This window comes from Pristiophorus japonicus, chromosome 4 (genome assembly GCF_044704955.1).
Source record: "Pristiophorus japonicus isolate sPriJap1 chromosome 4, sPriJap1.hap1, whole genome shotgun sequence".
NCBI classification, from domain to species: Eukaryota; Metazoa; Chordata; class Chondrichthyes; family Pristiophoridae; genus Pristiophorus; species Pristiophorus japonicus.
The window spans coordinates 146,623,571-146,642,419 of NC_091980.1; the positions used below are offsets into that span (position 1 = coordinate 146,623,571).

An 18,849-nucleotide genomic window follows, 5' to 3' on the forward strand; every position below is an offset into this window, starting at 1 on the left:
AGATGGCAATTTGGCTCTTGACCTGGAGTTTTCCGTTTCAGTGATTCTGCTCTCAGGAATGCTGTGAATTCACTCATAGCAAATGCTCTGGGATATTGTAGCTCACCTCATCAGGGATACAGCTGGACATCTTCACCAAGGTATCTGACTTGCCCCAGTTTCTAGTCATCCCACTGTTATGGGTTGGTTAATTCTGGGGTTTGTGAAGGTCAAGTTACAGATAGTCATCCCCTGACACTCTACCAATGCATGGGGGTGGCCCAAATGGCTTTGATGTTTAAGGAGATCTTATAATGAGGGTACGGGGCCCAGAAGAGCCGAGAGCCCTGGGGCAGCACAGACCAGCCCGCACTGCGATATATGAGCGCACTAGGTCTGTGCAGCAGAGCAGGTCTCCAGTCATCCTGGTTAGCCCTCGCCACTGGACCAAGACCTAGCTCTGTCAGCCCGTGTGGTGGCTGATGTGCAACAGTCACCACACGCTAAAAATCCCTTTGGTGTGGAAGCAAGTCATCCACGTTCGAGGGACCGCCTATGATGATGATGATGATGATGATGCACTCCACAGCATATGTGTAACTGTAAACACAACTTCCTATTTGGCATTCTACAATGCACAAGGGTTTGTAATGAAAGACAGAAAGCTTTCCACCAAGTTCGATTGGAAACATGCTTGCAGTATCAGGACAGATGCAAACCACCTCCTAATTTCATTGGTTAAACGGACAGTATTTCAGATTGAAGCTGCGGTGTTACTGTAAAAGCTTATGACTCAATTGTAGCTGTATTGGTACAAGAAGCAACATAGATTTATTGCTCTAGACGTGCCTTCAGGGCAAACTCAATCCAATGACTACCCTGCACCATCTATCAATCTACACAATCACTCAAACTGCCACAGTGATTCAAGGTTTCTTGACTAATGTTAATCCAGCTCCCTCACTATCATTCAGTAACTCCTCCCCTAGTGCCCTGTGTTACTGACTGTATCTCTACTGATGTTAATCCAGCTCCCTCACACTGCCACTCAGTAACCCCTCTCCCCCAGCGCCCTGTGTTACTGACTGTACCTGTACTGATGTTAATCCAGCTCCCTCACTATCATTCAGTAACCCCTCCCCCAGCACCGTGTTACTAATTATCTCTACTGATGTTAATCCTGCTCTCGATCACTCAGTAACCCCTCCACCCGGTATCATCTCCCCCCCAGCTCCCTATATTACTGATTGTATGTCTACCATTGTTAATCCAGCTCCCTCAGTAATTCCTCTCAGCCAGTACAATGGATATACTCTCCCTGTTAGTTATTCCTAATGGGAATACCGTTCAATCATTAGCACATTCAATACCTTAGTTTATTTCTCTAGATATAAATTAGTAAATTGGTATTTGACTCCTCCAGTGAATACCAAACAGGTGCCACTCAATGCGACCCTAGCAAAGTTGGCAGGGAGCTGATAGGGCGTTTGTATCATTCTCAGCATAGCCAAGCACCCAATCTCAGCTGTCAATGGGTGCTGCTGAACTCAGACATGCACCCCTCGAGAACGAGCTGTCCCAGGGCACCCTTTATACATCAAACAGTGCCCAGTTACGGAGCAGCACTGGTAGAGCCGACTTGGGACAAGGGTGGGCTCGATCAGTGGACAACAAAGAGACAAAGACAGAAGGAGGGAAGGAGCAGCAAGCGAGAACGGGCTGGTTTAAAAGCAAGATGGGCAGTACCTGCTCCAGGTAGTGGCCACGTATTCCGTTATCTGGAGATGTAGGTGTACGTCCTCGACGGAGAACGCGTTTCGTTCTGGTTACTTGACGGCACGTTCAGGAAATCCCAGATTAGAATGGTATCGTCATGGGAACTACTGATGATCTGAAACTCGTCAAACTGCAGCCGAAATACCCGGCCGGAGTGTTCCTGCAATTGAAACAACAGTGGGTCAATGACAATTTTTCCTCAAATTTTTTTTTCCCCGTGTGCGGTCCCTTTAAATTTGCTGCGTTGCCGAGCATGCTTGGTATCCTCCAGCAGCAAGAGCTCGCGAGCGGCCTACACAGGACCCCCAATCGATGCGCGGCTGCGCATGCTCGGTATCCTCCAGCGGCAAGAGCTCATGAGCGGCCTGCATAGGACCCCCAATTGAAGCATAAGGGGGAACATTGGTCAGCGGCACATCAATATACAGAAAAAACTACTATTGGAAACCAGAGGTCACCCCCATTGTATCTGTGCCATCTCTTTGGAAGAGCTATCCAATTAGTCCGACTTTCCTCTTCTTTCCCCATAGTCCTATAAATGATTTCCTTTTCAAGCATGTATCCAATTCCCTTTTGAAAGTTACTATTGAATCTGAATCTGCTTCCACCACCTTTTCAGGCAGTGCATTCCAGATCATTATAACTTGCTGATTAAAAACATTTCTCATCTCCCCTCTGGCTCTTTTGTCAATGACCTTAAATCTGTGCCCTCTGGTTACCGACCCTCCGACACTGGAAACAGTTTCTCCTCATTTACTCTATCAAAACTCCTCACAAATGTAAACTTTCATGGATCGCAGGAACTTCGTATTTGGGGGGGGGGGGGTGGGGGTGGCTCAAAATGGGGACCTCTGTCTTACTTGTCCCAGTAGTGACAGCCGCTGCACCGCCAAACAAAATCAGAGAGAGCGGCGCTCGGCAGTTCGAGGTTTCTGCCTGACGCAGTTCTCCCGATGACCCAACGCGAGTCCAATGCTCTTCTCCGGCCTAACGCGCACTCCTCCGATTCGATGGCCGACTGTATCTAAACTGAGAGGACTGCGGGTGCTGATGCAGTCTCGGACAGAGTGGCACAGGAGGAGCGGTGTGTGAAACCTCAGTCACTGCTGGTGAACTGTCTCTGGATGCAGAATTTTGAGGTGCAGCCACAGTAACTCTTGTATTATAAACAGCAAGCCCCGACAGCTCTTGCGATGCTTTTCTTGACGAGTGACGGGCTTTCTACATCCCTCCAACACTGGCTTCCAGTCAGCGATCGTAATGTATTTGGACTGTTCCAAACCCTGGAGCAAGTGCTATTCTTCAACCTGTCAACATGGCTATAATGTTCCGCTAAACAGCCATCACTGCCTTCAACGTCTCTTCTGTTTTCTTTTTAAAAGCAGTTGTTGCAAATTGCGCTCCTGTTTAAAATCGTAAACTGCATCTATCCTTCTAGTTTACAGAAATTCATTTTGGCAAGGGTGGAGAGAAGGGGACAGAGGGAGGCTGGGTTTTGGGATTCGAATCAAGCTCTGATTCTCTTGGCTCTGTGCGCGGGCCCTGCATGAAATGAGTTTGGCTAATCACAGCTTGGCGAAGACTGGGTCCGTCGCTCAAAATTACCCCCAATTAACACACTCAACTGGCTCGGCGGCGACAGGATGGCTGGAAGTGAAAATACACAAGGCAGCTTAGTGGAGGAGTTGGCGCTACTCTAAGGCTGGGGCTGACGTGTGCTGCTGGGGTAGCAGGGAAGGGCTTTACGCTGCGTCTCGCCACAGGACTCTCGAACTGGAACCAGACAAATTAACATGCAAAGCTGGATGCTGCACATCATTTGCAAGACTTCCCTGGCAACTCAGTGGGTTTACACAGTGAGTGGTTGAGTCATGTAAAGTGGGAAGCTTCCAAATTCAGACCATCGTGTCTGTGCAGTCTCTGTGAAAGAGCTACCAACAAGTCCCGCTGCCCTGCTCTTTCCCCATAGCCCTGCAAATTTTTCCTTTTGCCAATTGCCTTTTGAAAGTTGCTAATGAATCTGCTTCCACCGCCCTTTCAGGCAGTGCATTCTAGATCGCAAACACTTTTTACACTACTGACTACTGACAAAAGTAGAGTTCAATCGCGCCCTCCACATGTGCTATGAGTAACTTTTCCTGCGACTGAATATTGGTAGCTTGGTGTGACCCTTCCAATAGGAGCTGTATTGCTAGGTTGGCAACGCCGAAGCATGGATACGTACCACCAAAGTGCGTAGACATAAGGTACTTGCAGGGGCACGGGGATCAAGTGCAGCTTGCAAGTCCCATACTTTGATTTTGCTGGAGGGAGAAGGAGACACAAATATACAGGTTATCCTGAGAAACACTTCATAGTTCTAAAAAACTCTAAGCAATGAAGTGCCGAACTAAACTACAGTACACTAAGGACGTCAAGATTTTAATTCTGGCAGCTATCTAGATGCATACTGTACCCCGTGTACCTATCGTTTCACACACATCACTGGATAGGTTTGATAAATTAGGGGAATGTGCCTGGGTGTCTAATATTTGTCAATATGGTAAACATAGTGTTAAGCATCAGTTGTAGCCCATCGGCAGGGCTCTCGCCTCTGAGTCAGAAGGTTGTGGGTTCAAGTCTCACTCCAGGGACTTGAGCACATAATGCAGGCTGACACTCCAGTGCTGTGCTGAGGGAGTGCTGCCCTGTTGGAGGTGCTGTCTTTCGGATCAGACATTAAAATCGTCTGCCTTCTCAGGTGGACGTAAAAGATCCCATGGCACTACTGGAAGAGGAGCAGGAGGATTCTTCCTGGTGTCCTGGCCAATATTTAACCTTCAACCAGTATCACTAAAACAGATCAGCCCATCTTTTATCTCATTGCTGTTTGTGGGATGTTACTGTACACAATCTAGCTGCTGCGTCTCTTACAACAGTGACTATACTTCAAAAGTACTTTTGGCAATGAAGTGCTTTGGGACAGCTTGAGGCCGTGAAAGATGTTAAATAAAATGAAAGTTATTTCTTTTTTATGCATTTGGTTTCGGGAAAACTCCAGGCATGTACATACAATGCAGGGGCACCGTTAAAGGTTACAGAACAAGCACGCATGAAGGAAAGGGGCATAAAGGGATATGGGAACAGGGCAGGCACATGGGGATTAGGACTACAGGTAGTACGGAGGATAAATACCAACATGGACCAGTTGGGCTGAATGGCCCATTTCAGTGAATTTTCTTTGTAATTCTGCAAGTGAAAGTTATTCTCATTCGAGAAATATAGTCTTATAAACCTCAGTCATATCTCCTCCCAGCCTAAGTTTTTGCCATCGTAATGGGTATTTGAGACAGATAGTTAACATGACTAAAATATGGTGCCAAACAGTTAGATTAGATATTAGGAAGTATATATTTTCCGACAATCAAAGCCCTCGGGAACAGATTACTGTGTGTGTGTGGTAAGTATGGATTCCATACTTTCAAAAGGGAGCTGGACAGATTTGAAAGAAGTGGACATTCCCAGATAGGGAGAGCAAGTTGAGGATGAGAAGGATTTCTCTGTGGTTCTCTGCGTCTCCATTTGATTACATGAGAGGGCTGGAGGTGCTTTCCCTGGAGTTGGGCCTGTGTTTCCCAACAGACTGCATGGCCGAGGGAGAGGGACTGAATGGCACACACATGCCTGCACCGTATCGGGCTGGACCACATCGCTCTCACTTGTCCTTCCCGTGTGCCCCACAGGTTGCCGATACCAGCAGATTTTGATATTTATCTTTGGGATTTATCCACCAGCCCTTTCTGAAGCTCCAGGCCCACGTAATTCAAGCAGGGAAAGCCAGCGAATAAAAGTGCAAATGGAAACTAACTTGCAGGGGCTTTGTGGAGCGGGTAGGCAGGACTTGCAGCCTGCATGTGTCGAATGCGATGTTTACCTACATTACAACAGGCACTACATGTCAAAAGTATCTCATTGGCTCGAAAGCGCTTTGGGATATCCGAGGTTGTGCAAGGCACTATATAATTGCAAGTCCTTTATTTCCAAACTCCCAAGTATTGTCCACGATCAAGACTACGTACCCATCGTAAGCTCCACTCACAATCCTTTTGTTGTCAAATCGAATGCATCGAACTAACTCCTCATGCCCTTCTAAGACCCGCAGACAGGCGCCGCATTCTATGTCCCATAACCTGCAACAGGAAACACCAACATTACAAGCCATTTCAACATTCTTGCATTACATCAGAGAATTAGAATGGTATTGGAGCTATATCAGTGCCTTCTTACTGGGTAGGTTTTGGGTTGGCCAGGCCCCACGCTGCTTTTCCTCATGTTTCGTGTTTGTTTTCATATAGGGTTCCTGAAATATGTTTCTCTGAATTCTGTTCTCATCAAAAGGCGAGAGGTGTCAGTGTTGCTGATTGGAACACTTTTCCATTTGGGGACGACTGTCAGTACTCACCTCCTACCCAGTCAGGTACAGGAAAGTGTACCATCCCCCGCACCGCCTCTCAACCCCGCTCCCCCGCCCCCCCACTCCTCAACCCCGCTCTCCACCCCCCCAACCCTGATCTTCCCTCCCCCCAACCCTGATCTCCCCCCCCCGCTCTCCATCCCCCCCCCTCGCTCTTCCCTCCCCCCTCCCCTCTCCCGCTCTCCCCCCCCCTCCAACCCCGCTCTCCCCACCAACCCCGCTCTCTCCCCTCAAACCCGCTCTCTCCCCCCCAACCCCGCTCTCTCTCCCCCCCAACCCCGCTCTCTCTCCCCCCCCCAACCCCGCTCTCTCTCCCCCCCCCAACCCCGCTCTCTCTCCCCCCCCCAACCCCGCTCTCTCTCCCCCCCCAACCCCGCTCTCTCTCCGCCCCCAACCCCGCTCTCTCTCCCCCCCCCAGCCCCGCTCTCTCCCCCCCCAACCCCGCTCTCTCCCCCCCCCCAACCCCGCTCTCTCCCCCCCCCCAACCCCGCTCTCTCTCCCCCCGCAACCCCGCTCTCTCTCCCCCCCCCAACCCCGCTCTCTCCCCCCCCCAACCCCGCTCTCTCTCCCCCCCCCCAACCCCGCTCTCTCTCCCCCCCCCCAACCCCGCTCTCTCTCCCCCCCCCAACCCCGCTCTCTCTCCCCCCCCCAACCCCGCTCTCTCCCCCCCCCCAACCCCGCTCTCTCTCCCCCCCCCCCCAACCCCGCTCTCTCTCCCCCCCCCCCAACCCCGCTCTCTCTCCCCCCCCCCAACCCCGCTCTCTCTCCCCCCCCCCAACCCCGCTCTCTCTCCCCCCCCCAACCCCGCTCTCTCTCCCCCCCCCCAACCCCGCTCTCTCTCCCCCCCCCCAACCCCGCTCTCTCTCCCCCCCCCCAACCCCGCTCTCTCTCCCCCCCCAACCCCGCTCTCTCTCCCCCCCCCAACCCCGCTCTCTCTTCCCCCCCCAACCCCGCTCTCTCTCCCCCCCCCCACCCCGCTCTCTCTCCCCCCCCCCACCCCGCTCTCTCTCCCCCCCCCCACCCCGCTCTCTCTCCCCCCCCCCAACCCCGCTCTCTCTCCCCCCCCCAACCCCGCTCTCTCTCCCCCCCCCAACCCCGCTCTCTCTCCCCCCCCCAACCCCGCTCTCTCTCCCCCCCCCAACCCCGCTCTCTCTCCCCCCCCCAACCCCGCTCTCTCTCCCCCCCCCAACCCCGCTCTCTCTTCCCCCCCCAAACCCCGCTCTCTCTCCCCCCCCAACCCCGCTCTCTCTCCCCCCCCCAACCCCGCTCTCTCTCCCCCCCCAACCCCGCTCTCTCTCCCCCCCCCCAACCCCGCTCTCTCTCCCCCCCCCCCCAACCCCGCTCTCTCTTCCCCCCCCCCCCCACAACCCCGCTCTCTCTTCCCCCCACAACCCCGCTCTCTCTTCCCCCCACAACCCCGCTCTCTCTTCCCCCCACAACCCCGCTCTCTCTTCCCCCCACAACCCCGCTCTCTCTTCCCCCCACAACCCTGCTCTCTCTCCCCCCCAACCCCGCTCACCCCCTTCAACCCGCTCTCTCCCACCCCGCTCTCTCCCCCCTCAACCCCGCTCCCTCTTGCCCCCCACAACCCCGCTCCCTCTTCCCCCCCCCCACAACCCCACTCCCTCTTCCCCCCCCCACAACCCCGCTCCCTCTTCCCCCCCCCACAACCCCGCTCTCTCTTCCCCCCCCACAACCCCGCTCTCTTCTCCCCCCCCAACCCCGCTCTCTTCTCCCCCCCCCCAACCCTGCTCTCTTCTCCCCCCCCAACCCCGCTCTCTTCTCCCCCCCCAACCCCGCTCTCTTCTCCCCCCCCAACCCCGCTCTCTCTTCTCCCCCCCCTCAACCCCGCTCCCCCTCTCCCCCCCCTCAACCCCGCTCCCCCTCTCCCCCCACCTCAACCCCGCTCTCCCCCCCCCCCTCTCAACCTCTCCCCCCCCCTCCTCTCAACCCCCCTCCTCTCTCCTGCTCTCCCCCCATCCCTCCTCTCCCCCTCCCCTCTTTCCTGCTCTCCCCCCCTCTCTGCCGCTCTTCCCCCCCCCCTCTCTGCCGCTCTCCCCCACCCCCCTGCCGCTCTCCCCCCCCCCCCTCTCCGTCGCTCTTCCCCCCCCTCGCTCTTCCCCCCTCCTCTCTCCCGCTCTTCCCCCCCCTCCTCTCTCCCCGCTCTTCCCCCCCCTCCTCTCTCCCGCTCTTCCCCCCCCCTCCTCTCTCCCGCTCTTCCCCCGCTCCTCCTCTCTCCCGCTCTCCCCCCCTCTTCTCTCTCACCCCCCCCCAAACCCCGCCCCCCCCTCCAACCCCACTCCGCTCTCTCTCCCCCCCCCCCAACCCCGCTCTCTCTCTCCCCCCCAACCCCGCTCTCTCTCTCCCCCCCAACCCCGCTCTCTCTCTCCCCCCTCAACCCCGCTCTCTCTCCCCCCACCCTCAACCCCTCTCTCTCTTCCCCCACCCTCAACCCCTCTCCCCCCAACCCCATTCCCCCCTACCTCCCCTCAACCCCATTCCCCCTACCCCCCGCTCCCCATTCCCCCTACCCCCCCGCTCTCCATTCCCCCTTATCCCCCGCTCTCCATTCCCCCCTACCCCCCCGCTCTCCATTCCCCCCTACCCCCCCGCTCTCCATTCCCCCCTACCCCCCCAACCCCGCCCCACCCACCCCCCCAACCCCACTCTCCGCCCCACCCACCCCCCCAACCCCACTCTCCGCCCCACCCCCCCCGACCTCCCCTCAACCCTGCCCCCTCCCCGCCCATTTGTCCCGAGACAGCCAGCTCAGGCTCTGGTTTGAAGCAGTGACCCCCCCCACCCCCACGGTTTCCTAGCGATACCGGTCAGCCGTGTCACTGAAGCAGCCTAGCTGTGACAGGAACCAGACTCAACGGTTACCACATCAGCAATAAAACTGACATTTCTACAAGGTCAAATGGCTTCCTTCCCCTCGATAGACTAGGGAATAGGACGAACAAAATGTACTCAAAAGTTAAATTTCCGCTTCCTTTCAAGTGTCCATTAGATGAGCTTTCTTTTATTTGGTGTAATGTTTTTGTGCACATTAGGAACAGGGGGGGGGTTATTGGCAAAAAAGGACCAAGGCCTATCTAGATGTCCTTCCACCACTCTGGTATTCGTGTAATCCAACACCGCCTCCAGTGTGCCGTGCAGCCTTCGGCAGCCTGAGGAAAAGTGTGTTTGAAGACCAGACCCTCAAAACTGCCAACAAGCTCATGGTCTATAGGGCTGTAGTAATACTCGCCCTCCTGTATGGCTCAGAGACATGGACCATGTACAGTAGACACCTCAAGTTGCTGGAGAAATATCACCAACGATGTCTCCGCAAGATCCTACAAATCTCCTGGGAGGACCGACACACCAACATTAGTGTCCTCGACCAGGCCAACATCCCCAGCATTGAAGCACTGACCACACTTGATCAGCTCCGCTGGTCCGATGCCAGACACGAGACTCCCAAAGCAAGTGCTCTACTCGGAACTCCTTCACGGCAAACGAGCCAAAGGTGGGCAGCGGAAATGCTACAAGGACACACTCAAAGCCTCCCTGATAAAGTGCGACATCCCTCCTGATGCCTGGGAGTCCCTGGCCCAAGACCACCCTAAGTGGAGGAAATGCATCTGGGAGGGCGCTGAGCATGCAGAAATCAAGCAGAAGGAGCGTGCGGCAAACCAGTCCCACCCAACCTTTCCCTCAACGACAGAGCCAGGCACGATGAGAGGAAACCACCAGTGGTGGAGTACTTTGGGAACCAGGGTCCGAAGACCCCTGTCCCTCCCGAGCTCGCTCCACTTACCACATGTCACGTCTCAAATTACTCATACACCGTATCCCAAAATGTGATTTTCTGAAAGAAATCTATCTAATTTATATTTGAATGAGTCGATACTAACTCTTGGGAGTTAGTTTTACAAATTGACCACTCATTCACTGAAATAATGTTTCCGCACATACGTTTTGAATTTACCCCTCTTCAAGCACAGGCCATGTCCTGTTTCTAGTCTTCTGGACAAGGTGACATGATCTAGTCCCTTTACAATCCTAAAAACAGCAATCATATCACTTCTCAATCTTCTCTTTTCCATTGAGAACATGGCCAGTTTACATAAATCGCTCCTCATAATCCAAACACTGTGGTTCCCCCTCCCCAAACCAACATCCTTCACTGTTGCTCACCATCTCTCGAGCATCACAATCACACTGGAATGACCAAGCTGAACCAGAATGACATTACTATAGGCAGCTGCCCAATGGAGGCTGCCCAGTTCCCCACAGCCAAGGTTCCTGATCATTATCCAATAATCCTAGTGTATGCATGTCAGGCAGGGGAGAGCAATAACCCTCCTTGAAATGAATAGCCGATCAGCGCTCAGGCTGTAGGCTCCCAAATAAAGAATGGTTACCTGGGCCAGGTACCAGAGGATGCCACGCCCCTTGTGGAATGTACCCCAGCATGAGATTGGGTGGAGGGAAGCGATAAAGTGCCTACAGTAAGGTTGTTAATTAGTTGTTTTAGCATGTTACAAAACTACCAGAAACACTGCACAATGGTAATCAATTTATACGGATGCGTGATCAATCTATACTGGTATTGTGGTGATTATATATGGATGCATGCTAATCTCTAAACAGTTATGTGGTCATCACTCTATACCATGTGTGATAATCAATCTATAGAGTTCTGTGTAATTATAGAATCATACAGCACAGGAAGCCATTTGGCCCATTGTGCCTATGCCGGCTCTTTGAAAGAGCTATCCAATTAGTCCCACTGCCCTGCACTCCATATGCACGTGTGCGGATCGTTTATATATGGATATGGACAATCACACATTCGACAGCCTCTACCTGATGGTGTTGTCTGAAGAGCCACTGACAACCAGTCGGTCTCGGTACTGAAGGCACGCTATTCCACGCTTGTGGCCATTCAAGGTACGTACAAATTCACAAGTGCTTGTGCTCCACACCTGCAGAATTGAACACAAAACAAATGTCACACCATGAAAACAACTTTAAAAAAAAACATGCTCTACTTTCCACCACGAGCTCGCACAGGGTCAAAACAGCTCCTGAAGTCCAAAGCCCTAAATTTCTGAAGATAAAGGCACATCAAGAAAATGAATCAATATTCCTTCAGAGAAAAGGTGAGCAAAATGGTACTGCCCAGTGTACTCCTCAGCCACACAGACCTCAAGCTCTGCTTCAATTCCCAATTTGAGGTGTTAAATTAAGCTGCCCAAGCATAAGGGTGCTACAATTGGCCACCGCTTTCCTAGGCTAAGGAGAGGGAATAATTGTGTGAGGGTATCCACACCAGATTGCAATCCAGTGACTCCTCGTGGAAAGGATCAAAGTTTGCCAGTGATGGCCTGATGGCCTGCCAACACTCACCGACAACAATCACACAATGAATGGTCACTTGGGCAGTTACCGAGGGCACCATATCCCAGAGAGAATCAGTACGTTGGGCGAGGTGAGAAAGAGCTAAAACGCAGGACTACATTGAAAGACCACAGCAGACTGGGGAGCTCATGGAACATGAAAAACCACACTAGTGAAACCAATGATCGGAACCTAGCTGGGTTGCTGCTTTACAGTTCACCCAAATGCTCCAGGAGATAAAGAAAAACTGCAAACACTGGAAATAGGAAATAGAAACAGGAGATGCTAGAAATACCCAACAGGTCAGTCAGCATCGGAAAAAAACAGGGAGAAAGGGACCCTTTACTGCAACAAATACTCCCCCCTCACATATCGTTCAGACAGTATTCTGCATGAAATAAATAAGCTAAATTTAGACAATGTCCAGGCAACCTGAGCAAACATTAAATGGGTCTCTCAGGAAGGGTGCATGTTCCAGCCTCGTGCTGCTCGGCCACTGGCCTGAGTCACATTGAGCTGGGAGGCACCAAGCACAACTCTGCAAACGGAGGGAGAACCGCGTCTGAACAGAAGAACTAGGAGGAGTAGTAGGCCATATTGCCCCTTGAGCATGCTCCGCCATGCGATGATAGGATCTTGGTTGACCTTTGACCTGAACTCCACTTCTCCACCGATTTCCATGCCCCTCGATTCCCCTAGAGTCCAAAAATCTAGCGATCTCAGCCTTCAATATACTCAACGAGAATTCCAGAGATTCACAACCTTCAGAGTGAAGAAATTCCTCCACTCAGTGTTAAATGGCCAGCCCTTAATCCTGAGACTATGCCCCCTAGTTCTAGAATCTCCAGCCAGGGGAAACATTCTCTCAGCATCTCGAGTCAATCCTCATCAGAATCATATGTTTCAATGTCTGGTCGGAGCTTGGCCCTGCTCAGCCACCGTCTACAAGGGGTACTGGCAGTGTCTGTATACACAACCTCACAGCTGGTCAGGCAAAAATTATTAGAGGGAAACTTGGGGATAAAAAAAAAATGGAATAAAGTACAAAAAGTAAAAGGATACAGGCTGTTTTTATATGGAAGACATATAGCTATTTAAAGCATGTAACATTAGTCATGTAGCTTCACACACACACAAGGACAGATGGTGACATAGCAAACATGGACTAAAGGAACATTAACTGCAGACGCTCAAAATCTGCAACATCAAAAGCAAAGTGCTGGAAACACTGGTGATCAGGTAGTTGACTTTTGGGGTGTAGACCCTTTGTCAAAGCTCGAATAAAGGACATCCATTCCACAGTAAAGCTCTGGGCTAGAAAGGATAGAGACTGAGGCGGGCACGGGAGAGGAGGGAGAGGGAGAGACCAAGGCAGGGGAAGGAGAGGGAGAGACCGAGGCAGGAGAGGGAGAGGGGGGGGGGGGGGGGGGAAAAGAGACCAAAGTGGGCACGGGAGAGGCAGGGGAGGGAGAGGGACAGAGCAAGGCAGAGGAGGGAGAGACCGAGGCGGGCACTGGAGAGGCAGGGGAGGGAGAAGGAGAGACCGAGGCAGGGGAGGGAGAGGGGCAGACATATTGGAGAGAGAGACACACACACAAGTGAAAGATAAAGAGACAGAAAAGTAGATAAATGGAAATTTAAACTCACTTTAATAGTTCGGTCACCTGACGCTGATACAATGTATTTGTCATCGAAGTCCACTACGTTGACCGCTGCCCGATGGCCAACCAGCACCCGCCGCAGAGTGATGTCAGTCGGAGAGGCCATGTCCCACACAGCTATAGATCTGTCCTTTGAGCATGTGACCATCAGTCCATTACTGAACCGAAGGTGCAATACTGCCTCATTGTGATGAATTAGTGTGTTCAAAACCTCTGCTGTATTAACATCCCAGACTCTATTGAATAAACAAAAGCCCAGTTATGGAATGTATTACCATTTCACAATGGCCACACACGGTGCAACACTGCACTGAATCATGAAAAAGTCTAAATGAACAGAATCAACACTATATTAAGATTTTTCCATTGCCTTTGTTGAAGGCACCATCTGCTGATGGCACACAGTTCCACAGGCACAGCCTGCCCTGTTGTACCTTATTTAAGCTGCCCTTCTTCAAGTGTTAGCCTACACAGCGAGTGTTCGCAGGTTGTTCTCCCATTCAGGAGGGGAAATCACAGCTCAGCCCAATTTCGTGCACTCACCCTACTTCTTGCTAATTCAGCAAGCTCAGGAACTGAACCATGTGAACCATGTTACACACTCCATCAATGGTCAGCTTAGCCTAGTTGGTAGCACTCTTGCCGAGGTTCAAGCCCCACTCCAGGACATGAGCACATAGTATAGAGGAACGCCTTAGTGTCGTACTGAAGGAGTGCTGCGCTGTCGTGTATTCCGTCACTTGCACGAGATACCAATTGCAGTAGTTGGGATGGACAGTAAAGCCCTTTTAGAAGGGGGGAGCTCTCCTGGCACACTGGCCAACACTGCTCCTTGGGCTGAGCCGTGCTCCTTCAACCTTCAGTAACACATCAACTGGTTACTCTCATTTGCTGTTTGAGGAACCTTGCTGAGCACAAAATGGCCGCAGATACACAACAGCTAGTACTTTTCAAATAATTTGTTGCATGTGAAGCACTTTGGGACATTTTGAGATGCGAGAAGGCACCGCATAAATGCAAGTTATTTGTCTTTCTTAGCCCGCTGATCTCCTGGGAAAGAGCGGAAAATCTATTTGTAAAAGAGGTGGCAGTCAAGCTGTACTTCAGCAGGGTGAGAGGGCTGAGGTGAGACGTTTACCACATTAATGAATTGTTTTGGCTCAGTGGGAACACTTTTCGCTCCCGTCAGAAGGTCGTGCACTGAAAGCCCACTCCAGACACCCGAGGATATTAAATAGGGTGACATTTTTGAGCAATACTGAGGGAGTGCTGCATGGACGGATGTGCCATCTTTTAGATGAGACGTTAACCTGAGGCCCTGTCTGCCCCCTCAGGTGCATGTGGAAGGTCCCATGGCACTGATCGAAGAAGAGCAGCGGAGTTCTCCTGGGGTTCTGTCCAATATTTAATCTTCACCCAATATCATAAAAATAAATTATTTGAATATTTTTCTCACTCAACACGGACTACATTTCAAAAAGTACTTCATTAGCCATGAAGTATGAGAGGTGATCTTATCGAAACATATAAGATTATGAGGGGGCTTGACAAGGTGGATTCAGAGAGGATGTTTCCACTGATGGGGGAGACTAGAACTAGAGGGCGTGATCTTAGAATAAGGGGCCGCCCATTTAAAACAGAGATGAGGAGAAATTTCTTCTCTGAGGGTTGTAAATCTGTGGAATTCACTGCCTCAGACAGCTGTGGAAGCTGGGACATTGAATAAATTTAAGACAGAAATAGACAGTTTCTTAAATGATAAGGGAATAAGGGGTTATGGAGAGTGGGCAGGGAAGTGGAGCAGAGTCCATGATCGGATCAGCCATGATCTTATTGAAGGGCGGAGCAGGCTTGAGGGGCTGTATGGCCTACTCCTGTTCCTATTTCTTACGTTCTTATGCAATACTTTGGGATGCCCTGAAGTTGTGAACGGTCCTACATAAATTCTAATTCTTTCCTTCTTTCTTCCATCAGATATGCTGCTGGGGTATGGGGAGAAGGAGAAGGGGAAATTAAAAGGAGGTCATCAGAGTCCCGGTGGTTGGTGTATACCATGGCAGATGCCCGGGAGTAGATAGCTGCTCTGCGGAGTCAGTAAATGGCCAAACATTTAGTTGCTGGGATGGTGCCTCTCTAATACGCCACTGGGTTCCTGCATCTTACCTTACTGTAGAGTCTGAAGACCCAGTAACAATGACACGCTCATCGTACTGCAGACACAGCACAGAGCCTGTGTGACCCGTTAGTATTTTCAAACACTCCAGCGACTGTTTGTCCCAAATCTGCAGCAGCCAAACAAAACCATAAACAAAATTAAAATTAAGCCTAGTGCCGAATTATCCTCTTTACTGCGAAGGTTTCTTGCCTTAAGCAGAACAGAAGCTCTTGTGGTTATTGAGCTTATTTTTCCACCAATACATTAGGGGAAAAGAAAAAAAAAAATCTCACAAATCAATACGTTTTAACAATATATTTCGTCTGGTACTCTTAACTCATCATCTCAAATTGCTTTCATCTGTGACAGACTGCTCACCACATCCTGGAGTAAATCACCATTAAGATGCTCTCCTCCAGACACAACCCCAATGGCTCAGCGAACTTATCCATAAGATGGTTCTAAATGTATTGCTGAGTTCACTGATCACAGCCAGGATGGCGGGCAGAAGCAGAAATTTACGCAGATGGCATTACAAATGGCCTCAGCATTCCCAGGTTAGGGGAAGATCGACTAAGGGTGGTGTTCCTGATTGCTGACCCCAAAGGATAGTTTAGGGTTCCTCCCGGATTGTCCTAGAATCTCCTGCAATGAAAGGTTCATCTCCCACACACTCCTCCAAGCAATCCCCATCCTAGAGATTCTGTGCCTTTGGGTAAATTTTTATAGCCAATTGGACAACCACTAGAGCTTAGTCCTGCTATCTGTACACGCCAGGCAACTAAGCAACTCAAGTGAGTCAAAGGCCACAGTGAAGGCAGCATACGACAAAGTGTTCATATACAAGACTTATAGGGACATTTTGAGGAGGGAAAATAAGAAAACATATAGCATTTTATTAATATTTATATACAAATTATGTTTAAGAAACTCCAGGTTTTGCACACTGGTTTTGTTTGCAGGCGTCATCATTTTGAGATACTATTTAGGACTGAGATGAGGAGAAATTTCTTCTCAAAGAGCTGTGAATCTTTGGAATTCTCTACCCCAGAGGGCAGTGGATGCTCAGTCGATGAATATATTTAAGATAAAGAGCGACAGATTTCTGGATACTAAGGGAATCGAGGGATATGCAGATACTGCAGGAACATGGAGTTCAGGCAGGTCAGCCGTGATCTCACTGAATAGCGGAGCAGGCTTGAAGGCCGAATGGGCTAGTCCTGCTCCTATGTTCTTATAGTCGAGAAAATGAAAGGTCGAGAGAGGCATTTTCACTACTCACTTTGATGGAGTTATCTCTCAGACCGCTGATTATTTTCTCGTCGTCGTACTGCAGACAGTAAACTCCTTTGCTGTTTTCCGACCGACACTGGATTCTCTGAAGATTGTGCCGCCCGCACCTCCAATTGGATTCTATGGTCTGGAGAGAGAGAGAGAGAGAGAGAGAGAGAGAGAGAGAGAGAGAGAGAGAGAGAACAAAATCAGGATAAAAGTGACAACGATCTATGTTGGAAAAGCACTGGCTGTTGTGACAAAATGGGGGATTGCTGTGGTTTGCATAACTTTCAACAGGTAGTGAAAATCCGATTTATGAATGGCCTTCAGTCAGGTACGTGTCTGGGTGAATCCATTGTTTGTGTGTCAATGATAGCCTTGTGTACAACTGGCTGCATAACTACAGTAGCAATGGAAGCTGTATGCCTGGTCAGGTATTCTTTAATTATGTCAATGCTGCTTCAGAAATTAGCTGTTTAAAGACTGGGAGCGAGTGCTTAAAATGTCAATGTATGCTGGTTAATAGATTGGGGAATAAGTTAATTTAATTACTCTGACTGTTTACCCATTAAAATGAAATATTGGCAGGAAAAAGGCAGCGCCAAGGCATTAACACCCTATTTCACAAGGTGAAGGTTTCAAAGGTGTGGTTTTAACACGAAAGGAATCCCATGGCATGTCATAAATCTTGTTATTCTACTTTAGTTCTATTTGGAGATCTGAGGCCCAAAATTTAGTAGCGCAGGAAAGCTGTCGCACCATGATGCGGTTGGATGATCGATTTTCAGGACTTTGAAATTTTTTCAAAGACCGAAATGAAATGGGTCATAGTGGGGGAGGGAGATAGACAGGAAAGCAGGCTGAGGGGCTGAATTTGGGTCGGGACCGGGACTCCGCCGCTATCAATCAGCGGTAGAGTGGTGGTGACATCACAGCGTGTGTGCATCACCAAGCTCTTCCCCTCCGTTAAAGAGGAGAGAATCTGTTTTCATCTTCGGTAACTGGGCCACCAGGGAGGGTTTCGGCCGGGCCAGCAGCCTGGCACCCAAGAGGGGGTGTGAGGCTGCCCATTGACAGCCCGGCTGAACCCAGTGACAGTATCTTGCCGGCCGATCGGGAAGTCGGTTGGCAATAATAAATAGATGGCAGCCGTGGCAGTGCGCCCTCCCCTTGAAGGGCCGCCACGCTGCTGGGCTGCACTCACTGGGGATAAAGAAGATGCACCGACAGAAAAGGCTGTTGGGTACACTGCGCGGCTGGGGTGGGGGGAGTTGATTTTTCTACCCAAATTTTGCTGGGTGGGTTTTTAAGGTGAGGGAAAGTGGCGCTTGCGGCGGTCACCAGCATCGGGCGGTATCGGATCCAGGCCGAAAAATCACGACCTGAATTTGGGTTGGGGCGGCCAGTTGACCATAAAGCAGTGACCACAGGATTGTGACGCATGGCCACCGCAAACAGACTGTAACGAGTCTTTCTGAGACCCTGAATTTCGGTCCCCTGAAGTTTGAAGTGAAACTTGCACCACCACCTATAACTTCACATTATGGAGGTCTGCAAAAGACTTTCCTGTAAAAGTGCAGTCAAACTTGTGTAAGAAATGTGTTATCAAGAGAGGCATTTTAACCCTTTGTGTATTCCTTCCTTTAAGTGTTGTATTTTCAGTATCTTCCTGTGTCTTACTCTACGAGTAAAGAGATCTATTTGCTTTAGCCTGAACACTTTGGTTCAATAGTGCGACATGTACTTCCTTTCAGAGCAGACAAGGGAATCTGGTGGGCATCCTACATGATGTTCATTATACCATATGCCACAGCTAGTTGGTAATTGTCACTCCCCTGCCACGTGATCCTAAGTACCAAGAGTGCCGGTTCCTGCTCATGGGAGAACCAGCTTTATAGTGAACATTTTTTTTCTTCTTTCTGCCATGAACACACAACAAAAACGATTGGGAGAAGTTCTGAACTTTAATAGCTGGGGTCCAGTGCTGCCACTGGATGCAGTTAGCCTATTGTTGCCGATAGGTGGTAGATCAGTCACCTCAAATCACTCAAACCATGGAGGGCAGGCCTGTACCCTGGAACTTCAGCTCAAAAGTACACAGCGTTTTTGGAAGGACAGATTCTATAATTGTATGGTTAGGTATTTTCCACAGGATGGAAATT

General features: G+C 50.6%; 1 protein-coding gene across 2 annotated transcripts in view; it reads right to left on the reverse strand.

The window, feature by feature from the left end:
* Nucleotides 1-1,725: 1,725 nt before the first annotated feature.
* Nucleotides 1,726-18,849, reverse strand: part of LOC139263094 (F-box/WD repeat-containing protein 11) — a 160,140-nt gene continuing 143,016 nt past the window's right edge. For both annotated transcript variants that reach the window (XM_070878637.1, XM_070878638.1), the window contains 7 exons: nt 16,695-16,832; nt 15,421-15,539; nt 13,244-13,493; nt 11,063-11,181; nt 5,814-5,924; nt 3,980-4,058; nt 1,726-1,915 (listed from right to left, as the gene is read on the reverse strand). In XM_070878637.1, the coding sequence (XP_070734738.1) occupies nt 1,754-1,915; nt 3,980-4,058; nt 5,814-5,924; nt 11,063-11,181; nt 13,244-13,493; nt 15,421-15,539; nt 16,695-16,832 (978 nt within the window). In that variant the 3' untranslated portion in view covers nt 1,726-1,753. The remainder of the gene's footprint in view (nt 1,916-3,979; nt 4,059-5,813; nt 5,925-11,062; nt 11,182-13,243; nt 13,494-15,420; nt 15,540-16,694; nt 16,833-18,849) is intronic.